Source organism: Oncorhynchus clarkii, chromosome 13, assembly GCF_045791955.1.
Source record: "Oncorhynchus clarkii lewisi isolate Uvic-CL-2024 chromosome 13, UVic_Ocla_1.0, whole genome shotgun sequence".
In the NCBI taxonomy this organism is placed as follows: Eukaryota; Metazoa; Chordata; class Actinopteri; order Salmoniformes; family Salmonidae; genus Oncorhynchus; species Oncorhynchus clarkii.
In genome coordinates this window covers 48078898-48093017 of record NC_092159.1, presented here as the reverse complement: position 1 = coordinate 48093017, position 14120 = coordinate 48078898, and the positions used below count along the sequence as shown (strand labels likewise).

At 46.6% G+C, this 14120-nt stretch overlaps 1 protein-coding gene across 1 annotated transcript in view; it reads right to left on the bottom strand.

Annotated features, from left to right (window-relative positions):
• Nucleotides 1-151: 151 nt before the first annotated feature.
• Nucleotides 152-14120, bottom strand: part of LOC139364945 (Na(+)/H(+) exchange regulatory cofactor NHE-RF1-like) — a 37338-nt gene continuing 23369 nt past the window's right edge. Inside the window, exons 2-6 of the mRNA XM_071102214.1 lie at nucleotides 9690-9860; nucleotides 7266-7419; nucleotides 3790-3833; nucleotides 2113-2226; nucleotides 152-1441 (exon numbers count right to left, since the gene is read on the bottom strand). Coding sequence (XP_070958315.1) covers nucleotides 1295-1441; nucleotides 2113-2226; nucleotides 3790-3833; nucleotides 7266-7419; nucleotides 9690-9860 — 630 coding nt within the window. The 3' untranslated portion in view covers nucleotides 152-1294. The remainder of the gene's footprint in view (nucleotides 1442-2112; nucleotides 2227-3789; nucleotides 3834-7265; nucleotides 7420-9689; nucleotides 9861-14120) is intronic.

Genomic DNA, 14120 nt, shown 5'->3' with positions numbered 1-14120 from the left:
TGACTTCTCTCGTTCATTTATGGATTTAAATATCCAGAAGCCTTTTAAGAGTGGGTGCATTTCATCTACACCTTCATAGCACAGACATAGATTCCTAACATGTATGTTACTGTAGTCTTAATTTAAATGGAGAGTCATGGGACAACAATGGTGAGATCTACAATTTAATACAGTATAGAAATAACACGAACAGTTAAAGAGAATGATAACACCCCCATACAATTCAATAGTCAAAATAGTGAATCTCACTGTCATTCTCAATACTGAACATACACAAAATCTAGTGAAGCGCAGACATTTATATTCTTATTAAATAAAGAAATTATGTTTAAGTACATCTACGTAAACGTAAAAACCTCAAAGCATTTTGACAATGGCCATAAAGAAAAACTCTGAAATGAAAAGTATCGCAATATACAGTGGTAATGGCAATGCTATGGACAGAAGGTTTTCAGCCTTCACATTTACTGAAGTTAGACTGATATGGATGGACACTGCACCAACATGTCGTTCCCCAATGACTGACTGACTGTGGTTGTCGTTCTTCAGGTGTTTTGGTCCCTAAAAGGTTTGCAGATAATAGAATCTATCACACACCTAGAGCTGATTTGTGAAGGTGCTGAAGGCAAAAACTGGAGAAACATGAGAAAGTCTCCGCACACTTCCAGTCAGAAGCCAATTTCTTCTGAAGCTCGACTGACCCAAAGCTCAGCTACATGAAAGACATTTGCATCTGATTGGAAGTGTGAAGAGGCTTGCTATTTGGTCCCTGAAAGGTGATAGACTGGATGGGTATGTAAGTGGCTGGTCCCATTCAAAAATATTGTTTAATGTGTTTTAATGACTGATTAACGTGTAGAGGAATGGCCATAAGAGAGACCTACTCCACTATACCGACAGGCACCAGGCTATGACCAGCAGGGACTTCCAGGGTCTTCTGGGCATATACACCCAGGTACAAAACACACACACAACCACTTCGACACATGAAATGGAATAATTAAAAACGGATTTTCAAATCACAATACAAAGACTCTTATCTGATGCAGCTGTTTCCTTTCCAACATTGGCATATTCGTCTAGATATTGTTAGCACATCATTTATAGCATCTGGATTATAATACAAATGTGTGTATATATTTTACATACCTGTATTCTCCCTCACCAATAGTTAAACTGCTGGTTTTAATGAGTCATAGAAAACATGGGGCTTAGAACAACCCCTCTCTCTCCTTCACTGACCTCTCTGTGAGTGTCTACTGTATGTGGGTGTGTGCAGGGCGAGGTGCTCTCTCTACAGGTTGCTGAACAGTTCATTTTTCTTGCTCCAGTCCATGGGCGGGGCCCTCTTGTTGGAGCGTTTCTGGTGAGCACGCTCCTTAACCTGCTGCAGGGACAGGTTCAGACCCGGGATGGCGCCCATGATCACTGGCTCAGACAACTGACCAACCAGGGAGGAGAGAGAGGGGTTAAAAGAGAGTGTGAGAGAGGAGTAGAAGTAGAGAGAGAAAGCACAAGAGACACAAGCCCTGTTTATACCTGGTTCTAAACATGAGTACTTTGTACTGATCTTGTCCGCATTCTGATTTTGCCAGCATATTTAGACAGGTGTAGATGACTAAAAGACATTGTGATCTGTTCTTGCGTCACACACGTAAGTGTAAACAGATCTGGAGAGTGAAACCATTTAAATCATTATCCCGCCCTCTAAGATAATTGACAGGTGACGCCATTGACTTATGGCATCAATGTATCTTAAATTAAATACATATTATTTTGAAAGAATATCTGTCAAATCATTTTCATACAGGTCACAACTGGTCACAATGTGGACACAATAGAGGGATAAGAGATGTAGATGCAACGGCTACAATGTGGGCCCAATAAGAATGTGGATAAGATCACGACAAAGGACACATGTTAACACCAAGTATAAACGAGGCTAGTGAGAGAAGAAATTTATATTTTGATATTGTAGTAAAGCCTATTTTACAAGAGTGTGCTCAAATAATAGACACTATACATTACTGTATAGATGGATACACATTCAGATCATGAGACTTCAGCTGCTTTATAATGCTGCTTCACATGTGTTTTCAGGGCGGGACTTACCTCTGTGGGTGGGGTTGTGAGTGAGGCGTTGGAGGAGGTGTTGCTTGGAGACGGGCTGATTGACAGCTTAGAGTCCTGCTCCACCTCTTTGGCCAGTTTTCCATTTCCATTCACCTGCAGTGGACACACAGACAGCAAGCAACAAATCAGATCAAATACAAGTAGCCAAAGTGGGGTCAAGTTTGAGAGAACTCTCCCATGGAGAGTCTGGCTGCAATATTATGTTTGCCCACAGGGAGGCAGACTTGCCTGTGCCCCATACACACACAGTCTGACCATGCTGGTTGGGAAGTTGTATGATATGTCTCCCTAGGCCAGTAGAGGCAGCAGCAGCCGTTTACTAGAGCCTACTGGGGTCAGAGCATTAGAGAAGACCCAATCACCCTGTTCTGCCATGTCAGTGCCTACCTCACCCTAATCTAAGATAGCAGGCGTAAAAAAACATTCTGCTTTTCAGGGGAAACAGAAGTTAGGTTGAAAATACTGCATCCCTGAAAACCCGGAAACATCCGCTTTCTACCATCCCCATGGAGAGTGACCCCACCCTAACCTCTCTACAACCTCTCAACTCCTCTCTCTCTCTCTGCCTTTCCCTCACCTCTCAACCCTGCCTCCCCTCTCACTTAAATCCAATGTTTTGACTGTTAGATTTGGGGGTTAAAATGATGGTCAATGACTGAGGACTAGGGTCTCACTACTGATCTGCGCCTGTCTTCTTTACATATAAAGTCTATTAGCATAGTAATAATGTAGTGGAGTTAACCTAATGAAATCTTCTTCTTCGGTTTGTGGCCAGTGGCCTGACTCTGGGTTTATCTGCCTGTTTGGCAAGCCTCCAAATCACTGACCATATCGAGATTATATCACAACACACAATAGAGAATCCCCAGATAATACTATCTGCTATCATATGCCAGATCTCTCTCTGTTCCTGAGTCTACAGTACAGTAGGGGGTAGGTGTGGGCTGGCCTGTCGCCTTACTAAGGGATTATGCACAAATACCTCAGAAGGATTAACGTGGTGCTGCTGAACACTCCATGCCTAAACAACAGTGTTTTGCTTTCAGCTTCTTGTTATCCAGCATTACCATGTGAACCCTCTATACTCGTCTACCAGGCTCTGAGCACACTATTGAGGGCTACACTAGTTCTGGTACTGTATATTTTACAGACACCTGAACCTGGTTCTGTTCTGTCAGGGTAGACTGCTCTCCTGGCTTCCTGAGTGAATGTATTCAGATTACACAGGATTTACATATAATATCAACACTGAGAGTAAGATACCCTCCCCTGCCTGGGCCAGCCTGCCTGGGCCAGCCTGCCTGCTGGAAACAGTCTGTTTTATTCATTAATGAGTGAGCTGGAGGGAGAGTGAGAACCAACCAACACAAAATAAATTATATGAAGCAATACACACACTCTACAGTCCTATAAAATAATACTAGTCCACTCCCTATGAATGATCAGCTGATAGGGTGCCTGTCAGTGCCAAAGCAGAAGCAGTTAATCCACAGTGTTGTATTTCTAGGGGCTGACCTGTCAGTGACCTCCACAGTGCCAGGAAAAAAGACTAGTGTTTTGGGAAGTCCACTCTGGGAGCGCAACTGTCTGTCTGTCTCTGAAATGTTAGTTTTATATGATATTAGGTCAATAAGGTATTTGGCATCCAAGTCTTACCGTCTCTTCCATGTCTCCGTTGACGACAGGCTCAGGCAAAGATCCTGAAAGCAGAAGAGAACACTGCTCAGTCATGGACTCCACACAAACTCACACTCCCTCCTCCATACCAGCTGTTCACAACCATTCAACAACATCTAATCATGGCAATTCTCCAATCTTATAGTCAGTCCTAAATATCCTGAAACTGTCACACCTCCGTCAAACACCAGAACAGAATTCCAGAGTGACTCATATCCCTGCTCCAGAGAACGGCTCCTATCCAGGTCAGGTTTCATCCCAGCGACACCTACTCTGTTACATAGCGCAGGTATGTGTAGGTCATCCATTATTCAAACAGGGTTCATCTTCACAGAGATGTTCTCTGACCCTGGTTACCTGCCACGCATCATCACGTCCAAACAAGCTGCTGCATATGAAACCCAGTACCCTAGTGGCCTACCTATATCAAATAGCCCTGGTAAGAAACTGTCCTCTAACCCTGTCACAAGGATATTAAGGAATGGTTTTCACTTGGCTAAGTCAACCACAGAAAGACAATACACTATATCTAGACCCGTGTGTCTATCTAAAACAGATAGAGTTGACTGATGAACAACTGACCCCTGGTCGGAGCTGGTGGACTACTAAGACGGACCCTTACCTTCCATGCTTCAACTCCTCTCACACAGACAGACAGACAGACAGACAGACAATCGGTGAGAACTAAGATAGTAACCTGTTATCATCTAAAGATAGCCTGACCCTGAAACCTGTTGAAGCTGCCTCTATGTACCTCTGTGCTCCTTGGGTCCCTCTGGTCTGCGTCCCCCTGGGCTGTTCTGAAACCTGTTGAAGCTGCCTCTATGTACCTCTGTGCTCCTTGGGTCCCTCCTCACTGTTTGCACACGGACAAGAGGCTCTTCAGTCCCAATACAGCTAACACTACAGGCTGAGAGGCCACTTGGAGCCAGCGCCTTGGAAACCAAACACAAGTGCTGGCCAGAGGGGTGGCGAGAGGGGAGTGTGTGTGTGTGTGTGTGTGTGTGTGTGTGTGTGTGTGTGTGTGTGTGTGTGTGTGTGTGTGTGTGTGTGTGTGTGTGTGTGTGTGTCTGGCCACGTGTTCGCGCACACATGTACAGTATGTGTGTGCGTGTGCGTGTACGTGCTTGAGTGTGTACCAAAGTCAAGGTGGTCAGGTGCCCTCTGAGTGAGCAACACGAGAGAGCAGTTACCTGGGCAACGCCTCAATGGAATTTTGCTCCTGTTGGGCATTTTTCAGTCAGATTTAGAAGCCGATAGCAGAAACCAAAGGAAGTTAGATAGGACTAAGACCTGACCATATATCCCCCTGGATAGAACAGGAGTTATATCTCCTTTTACTGCTTCACTATACTCATTCAGAGGAGAGGACACAGCATGTCAATCATCAGTCAACTTGGAGGTGTAACCGTGCCAATGGATAGCTGTCAAATCAAATCAAATGTTATTGGTCACATACACATCTTTAGCAGATGTTATTGCAGGTGAAATGCTTGTCTAAACAACCAGTGTGGACTCAGAACACAACCACATTCCTCTGTGTAAAACAGAGGACATTCTTATCACAACACAGCAGCTACTGTATTTTTATTGGCGCACTAAAGAAGCATAAAACTCCCAGTTAGGTCAAATAGCATGGAAGACCCTAACTGACAGGGGTGGCAGGTAGGTTAGAGCGTTGGGCCAGTAACCGAAAGGTTGCTAGATCAAATCCCAGAGCTGACAAGGTAAACATCTGTCGTTCTGCCCCTGAACAGGCAGTTAACCCACTGTTCCTAGGCTGTCATTATAAATAAGAATTTGTTCTTAACTGACTTGCCTAGTTAAATGAAAAATAAATATTGTCTACTTCTACCCACCATCTTATTAATACGGTTCACTCAGAGGCACAGACCTTTTTAATAAACAGTATCTTTGGCCTGATCAGACAGCAGCTGTTGTTTAGGGCAGAGCTTCAAGCAGAGGAAATATAAAGGCAGTCTGGGGCAGGGTGGTGTGTGTGAGGTGGTGTGTGTGGAGTGGTGTGTGTGAGGTGGTGTGTGTGGGGTGGTGTGTGTGAGGTGGTGTGTGTGGGGTGGTGTGTGTGGGGTGGTGTGTGTGGGGTGGTGTGTGTGGGGTGGTATGTGTGGGGTGGTGTGTGTGGGGTGGTGTGTGGGGGGTGGTGTGGTGTGTGTGGGGGGTGGTGTGTGTGGGGTGTTTTCAGCACACACACTGACTAATATGCATGTCCCAGACACAGAGGGCACCGATTTCCTCCACACCCATATGGTTGTCATAGCGTCGGCTGGTCTGGCATCATCGTTCTATGAGGCCGTTGGCATCAGAATGGCACTCAGAGTAGCCAGCCAAGTGCTGTCATGGGCCACCGCCCTGTTTCAACAAGTGTTACTTGGGCACAGTTGGCCTCCCAAGCCAAACGCAGCTTGACGTTTATTGTCATGAATCTTGCCTTGGAGGCAGAACCAAACGATTCCCGCTAGATGGGCCAGCTACAAAGTAATTATTAACTATATTGTAAAAATTTATGAAAGCAAAGATGTGCTTTTAAGGTCTTATTTTAAGGTTAGGGTTAGCAGTGTGGTTAAGGTTATGGTTAAGGTTAGGTGAAAAATCTGATGAGGTTGTGCCAGCTAGTGACTACTCCGCAGAGCTGCCTCCAGGGCAAAATTCATGACAATAAATGCCAACCTTCAGCCAGACTCTCCAGCACTGGAGTCAATTTACAGGCGTTGGCTCCCTCTAGGGGCTTTCAGAGGTACAACAGCCTTCTCTTTGTGAAGAGATCAGTGGTTGTTGGGGGAAGTTGCCCCAAGACAGTTGGGGGAAGTTTGCATTTAGCCCCTAATAGTGGTTGACATTCAGGGAAGTTAAGCTGATTCTAGATCCGTACCTAAGAGTTAGGATGTTGTACCTCGAGCAAACAACGTGAGGGGACAGGAAATGAGATGAGCTCAGTATCTGTGTGTCTCTGTGTCTGTGTTCCTTGGCAGAGAGAGAGGAGCAGAGGAGCCTGGCCAAGCAGTCAGACAGACCCTTAATCTGCTAGTGTTTACCAAGGACAGAGGGACAGGGGGGTACGAGATCAGGCCTGAGAGAGAAACCTCTGGGGACTATAGACCGTGAATGAGGCTGTTAAAGGAGAAGTAAGTGGTTTAATTATTACCTGCCTAGTTAAATAAAGGTTAGATTTTTAAAAAATGATGAGGTGATTGCAGAGGCAAAACAGCTTCCTACACTGTGAGGCTAACTCAGATCTGATAACGATTCCCATGTCCGTCAGGCATCGTGTGAGTGAGGTGCTTCAGAGGTCTGTCCTTCACACACACAGTGAGGAACGTGGAAGCTGATAACGTCCATTGTGTGTGAATGCTTGGACACGTATGTCTCTAGAAAGGATCACTAATCAAACTGCATCCACTGAGTTCTGGCCCTTTCTTGTAGATCTCTGGTCTCACCTGTGAGGTGTTCTGGGGTGGGAGCGACTCTGCACCTCCTGAAGAAGGCATCTGTGTCTGTGTCCACAACCAGTAGTGAGGTCTCCTCACCACCAGACTTGATGGCTGCCACCACCTCCGAGTGCTGCTTTCCCTCCACTGTCATACCATTCACCTGGAGAGAGAGGGGGAGAGACGGAGAGATAGATGGGGAGAGAGACAGAGGGGAGAGAGGGGGAGAGACGGAGAGATAGATGGGGAGAGAGAGACAGAGGGGAGAGAGGGGGAGAGAGAGTGGGGAGAGAGGGGGAGAGACAGAGGGGAGAGAGGGGGAGATAGATTGGGAGAGAGAGAGGGGGAGAGACAGAGAGATAGATGGGGAGAGAGACAGAGAGGGTGAGAGGGGGAGAGACGGAGAGATAGGTGGGGAGAGAGACAGAGGGGAGAGAGAGGGGGAGAGACGGAGAGATAGATGGGGAGAGAGACAGAGAGGGTGAGAGGGGGAGAGACGGAGAGATAGATGGGGAGAGAGAGACAGAGGGGAGAGAGGGGGAGAGAGAGTGGGGAGAGAGGGGGAGAGACAGAGGGGAGAGAGGGGGAGAGACGGAGAGATAGATGGGGAGAGAGACAGAGGGGAGAGAGGGGGAGAGAGAGAGATAGATGGGGAGAGAGACAGAGAGGGTGAGAGGGGGAGAGATGGAGAGATAGATGGGGAGAGAGAGAGAGGGGAGAGAGGGGGAGAGACGGAGAGATAGATGGGGAGAGAGACAGAGGGGAGAGAGGGGGAGAGAGAGTGTAAGGAACTTCAAAACACACAGACACAAGAGTCATGTCTGCACAAATCAGCTCATGAAGCATTAACTCCTTAGTTGTATAAGTAGTGTAACTATAGTTTACCAAGTCAAAACGGTGAAGGCTAGTCCAACAGCCTAAACCTACCGGTTTCCCTTTCACATCAGCACCATAGTTTGTTCAAGTAACTAACTATTTATGGGAAACTATTTCTTGCATATTTCCATTGTTCTCACAACGAGGACGATAACCTGTTTATCAAAGCTAGGACTCCGTTTTCAATACTATCAGTCTGTTGTCCAGCAGGAAATCCTGTCTCTCCACACAAACACAGAATATGCTGCTGCACACACACAGAGAGGAAGTGAAGCTCTCCCAGGGGCTTGAGAAATGAGTGTCAAACTCTTCACTGTTGCATAAGAATCTGTAGTACGCAGTCTGAATACAAATGAAACATTGCTGAAGAGAACAGTGTACAATTCAGAGAAAACATAATGGGGTGCAAAAACATTCTACTTTCCTTTCTCTTCATACAGTAGGTTCTTGGATAGCAACAACTGCTAGTAGCCAGAGAGTGCTAGCAACACCATCTCAGCCATCAGGCCATTGGCCCAGCATATGTCATAATGTGTGTGTGTGTGTGTGTGTGTGTGTGTGTGTGTGTGTGTGTGTGTGTGTGTGTGTGTGTGTGTGTGTGTGTGTGTGTGTGTGTGTGTGTGTGTGTGTGTGTGTGTGTGTGTGTGTGTGTGCGCGCGTGTGTATCTTTGTGTGTGTACATGTGTGTGTACGTAACTTGCCTAATTAAATCAAGTTTACATTTAAAAAAATCTAAATGATTACGTGTCTGTGGGTGTGTACGTGTGTATGCACATGAGTGTAATGCTTGCATGTGTGTGTATCTGTGTCGGTCATAGGGTGGGCCTGCCTGTCTACCACAGTCCCAGGAAGGAGACCAAACAATACGTGCTTGGGCAGTAACAATAGCTGTCCATTTAACAGAAAGAATACAGTCCTCAGTGGGTGGTGGGAGTGTGGGGCCTGCTGGGGGATGGAACCCCCTCTCTGTCTCAAGCATTCAACTCTCCTCTCTTCCCTCTCTCCTTTTCTATGGCAGTCTCACATGGCTGCTGGGGAATAGCAGAAACTCATTTGCAAACGTGGCTAGAGTAGAATGAGGGCAGCCAGGCAGCCATACACACCCCTGACAATACACACCCACCCACCCTGCTCTACAGTAGTGAGTAATGAGCAGGATAGACTGGGGTGGTGGAGTGCAGACAAGTCACCAGTGACAAAGCTGGATTATCCCAGTCTGAGCTAACTCCCAGTGACAGTGTCCACCTCTCCCCTCCTATGAGATTAGGACCCCACACAGAGACTGTTACTACCACTCACAGTCCTCCTCACTCCACACTTCAACTTCAACATGACTGAATTGTGCCAAGGTCATTAAAGACAAGTCCCGTAGTTTTAGAAAAGCTTGCATGACAAACAGAATTATTTTCATTCATACAATATTATTCCATTTACTACTATACAGTAATAATAGTACTGTGCATTGAATACTACTAACAATAGTAATGTACTATTACTATACATGGAATAATAATAATAATACAGTATGATGCCAGAGGTCAAAGGTGAGCTAGTTACCTGTACTATCATGTCCTTGGCCAGCAGGCCTGACCTCTGTGCAGGTGAGTCCTCATCCACTGCTCTGATGTATTGGCCTGGTCTGGCCTTCTCACTGTGCAGGTTGAAGCCGTAGCCATGAGGCCCCTTCTTGATCACACACAGACGCGGCCTCAGCTCACTCTGCACGTCCTGATGAAGACATGAAACACCGTTAGTTGAATATTAGCCTGCTGGAGAATCTACCTTCTCCTTCCGCTCTCCTGGTTTCCTGTGCTAAGACAATGAATCACATTCACAGAACTTACATGAAATGATTCACATTTTTCCTTTGCCATTAATATCTAATACATCCCAATATCGGGCGGCAAGTAGCCTAGAAGTATTGGGCCAGTAACCGAAAGGTCGCTGGTTTGATTCTCCAAGCCATTGATCAAGACAGTTAACCCCCAACTACAACTGACGTGAACGTGAAGGGGTTGGGTTAAATGCAGAAGACACATTTCAGTTGAATGGATTCAGTTGTGCCAACTGACTAGATACCCCCTTCCATTTCCCTTCCTTCGCCTTCCCATATATCCAGTATGCTGATATGGTATGAAATGCAGTAATAGGCTACATTTAAGACCATGACTCCGACATTGATGATCAAATCAGACTAAAATTACACCAGAGTAAGGAAAGGAGTCCGGTCAGAATAGGAGGGTGTACAGAGCATGTGACTGAAGCTGTGTTGGTGTAGGGAGGACTGGGAGGGGCAAGGCAGGAGCCAGGAGGCATGGAGCCACTACCCCGGCCTGAGGAAGGGCAGTTCCTGAGGGCCCGGCCTCTGTGTTGTGTGAGCCCAGTCAGCCCAGTGAGACCAGGGCAGGACAATAGCAGGCTGGGAGGTGACCCCTGTCCTCCTGCCTCTCTGAGATGACAGGAAGACATATCACTGTATTGTCATCCAGGAAAAAACTCGACCAAGTCCAGCTACTCCCATCCGTCGGTAGGAGAACACAAGTAGTGTCTTTTTTTAGTAAGGGGACCTTTCACAGAGTTTTACAAAGCCTCAGGGAATGTAGGTGCAGAGTTAAATACAGCACAGATATAGAACAGGAGCCAAACAAATGACACAATCATAATCAATGTCTCTCTGACCCAACAACCCTATACTCCCCCTATTGGCCAATATGATTATTGAAGTAATCAGTTTTTCCAAATACACTTTTGACGAGACTTTGATTGACACCTACAGTTGAAGTTGGAAGTTTACATTCACCTTAGCCAAATACATTTAAACTCAGTTTTTCTCAATTCCTGACATCCAAGTAAACATTCCGTCTTATTTTTATTTTTTTTATTTTTTTTATTTTATTTCACCTTTATTTAATTAACCAGGTAGGCTAGTTGAGAACAAGTTCTCATTTGCAACTGCGACCTGGCCAAGATAAGGCATAGCAGTGTGAACAGACAACACAGAGTTACACATGGAGTAAACAATTAACAAGTCAATAACACAGTAGAAAAAAGGGGAGTCTATATATACATTGTGTGCAAAAGGCATGAGAAGGTAGGCAAATAATTACAATTATGCAGATTAACACTGGAGTGATAAATGATCAGATGGTTATGTACAGGTAGAGATATTGGTGTGCAAAAGAGCAGAAAAATAAATAAATAAAAACAGTATGGGGATGAGGTAGGTGAAAATGGGTGGGCTATTTACCAATAGACTATGTACAGCTGCAGCGATCGGTTAGCTGCTCAGATAGCAGATGTTTGAAGTTGGTGAGGGAGATAAAAGTCTCCAACTTCAGCGATTTTTGCAATTCGTTCCAGTCACAGGCAGCAGAGAACTGGAACGAAAGGCGGCCAAATGAGGTGTTGGCTTTAGGGATGATCAGTGAGATACACCTGCTGGAGCGCGTGCTACGGATGGGTGTTGCCATCGTAACCAGTGAACTGAGATAAGGCGGAGCTTTACCTAGCATGGACTTGTAGATGACCTGGAGCCAGTGGGTCTGGCGACGAATATGTAGCGAGGGCCAGCCGACTAGAGCATACAAGTCGCAGTGGTGGGTGGTATAAGGTGCTTTAGTGATAAAACGGATGGCACTGTGATAAACTGCATCCAGTTTGCTGAGTAGAGTGTTGGAAGCAATTTTGTAGATGACATCGCCGAAGTCGAGGATCGGTAGGATAGTCAGTTTTACTAGGGTAAGTTTGGCGGCGTGAGTGAAGGAGGCTTTGTTGCGGAATAGAAAGCCGACTCTTGATTTGATTTTCGATTGGAGTTGTTTGATATGAGTCTGGAAGGAGAGTTTAGAGTCTAGCCAGACACCTAGGTACTTATAGATGTCCACATATTCAAGGTCGGAACCATCCAGGGTGGTGATGCTGGTCAGGCGTGCGGGTGCAGGCAGCGAACGGTTGAAAAGCATGCATTTGGTTTTACTAGCGTTTAAGAGCAGTTGGAGGCCACGGAAGGAGTGCTGTATGGCATTGAAGCTCGTTTGGAGGTTAGATAGCACAGTGTCCAAGGACGGGCCGGAAGTATATAGAATGGTGTCGTCTGCGTAGAGGTGGATCAGGGAATCGCCCGCAGCATGAGAAACATCATTGATCTATACAGAGAAAAGAGTCGGCCCGAGAATTGAACCCTGTGGCACCCCCATAGAGACTGCCAGAGGACCGGACAGCATGCCCTCCGATTTGACACACTGAACTCTGTCTGCAAAGTAATTGGTGAACCAGGCAAGGCAGTCATCCGAAAAACCGAGGCTACTGAGTCTGCCGATAAGAATATGGTGATTGACAGAGTCGAAAGCCTTGGCAAGGTCTATGAAGACGGCTGCACAGTACTGTCTTTTATCGATGGCGGTTATGATATCGTTTAGTACCTTGAGCGTGGCTGAGGTACACCCGTGACCGGCTCGGAAACCAGATTGCACAGCGGAGAAGGTACGGTGGGATTCGAGATGGTCAGTGACCTGTTTGTTGACTTGGCTTTCAAAGACCTTAGATAGGCAGGGCAGGATGGATATAGGTCTGTAACAGTTTGGGTCCAGGGTGTCGCCCCCTTTGAAGAGGGGGATGACTGCGGCAGCTTTCCAATCCTTGGGGATCTCAGACGATATGAAAGAGAGGTTGAACAGGCTGGTAATAGGGGTTGCGACAATGGCGGCGGATAGTTTCAGGAATAGAGGGTCCAGATTGTCAAGCCCAGCTGATTTGTACGGGTCCAGGTTTTGCAGCTCTTTCAGAACATCTGCTATCTGGATTTGGGTAAAGGAGAACCTGGAGAGGCTTGGGCGAGTAGCTGCGGGGGGGGGGGGGGGGGGGGGGGGGGGGCTGTTGGCCGAGGTTGGAGTAGCCAGGCGGAAGGCATGGCCAGCCGTTGAGAAATGCTTGTTGAAGTTTTCGATAATCATGGATTTATCAGTGGTGACCGTGTTACCTAGCCTCAGTGCAGTGGGCAGCTGGGAGAAGGTGCTCTTGTTCTCCATGGACTTCACAGTGTCCCAGAACTTTTTGGAGTTGGAGCTACAGGATGCAAACTTCTGCCTGAAGAAGTTGGCTTTAGCTTTCCTGACTGACTGTGTGTATTGGTTCCTGACTTCCCTGAACAGTTGCATATCGCGGGGACTATTCGATGTTAGTGCAGTCCGCCACAGGATGTTTTTGTGCTGGTCGAGGGCAGTCAGGTCTGGAGTGAACCAGGGGCTATATCTGTTCTTAGTTCTGCATTTTTTGAACGGAGCATGCTTATCTAAAATGGTGAGGAAGTTACTTTTAAAGAAAGACCAGGCATCCTCAACTGACGGGATGAGGTCAATGTCCTTCCAGGATACCCGGGCCAGGTCGATTAGAAAGGCCTGCTCACAGAAGTGTTTTAGGGAGCGTTTGACAGTGATGAGGGGTGGTCGTTTGACTGCGGCTCCGTAGCGGATACAGGCAATGAGGCAGTGATCGCTGAGATCCTGGTTGAAGACGGAGGTGTATTTGGAGGGCCAGTTGGTCAGGATGACGTCTATGAGGGTGCCCTTGTTTACAGAGTTAGGGTTGTACCTGGTGGGTTCCTTGATGATTTGAGTGAGATTGAGGGCATCTAGCTTAGATTGTAGGACTGCCGGGGTGTTAAGCATATCCCAGTTTAGGTCACCTAACAGAACAAACTCTGAAGCTAGATGGGGGGCGATCAATTCACAAATGGTGTCCAGGGCACAGCTGGGAGCTGAGGGGGGTTGGTAGCAGGCGGCAACAGTGAGAGACTTATTTCTGGAGAGAGTAATTTTCAAAATTAGTAGTTCGAACTGTTTGGGTATGGACCTGGAAAGTATGACATTACTTTGCAGGCTATCTCTGCAGTAGACTGCAACTCCTCCCCCTTTGGTAGTTCTATCTTGACGGAAGATGTTATAGTTGGGTATGGAAATCTCAGAATTTTTGGTGGCCTTCCTGAGCCAG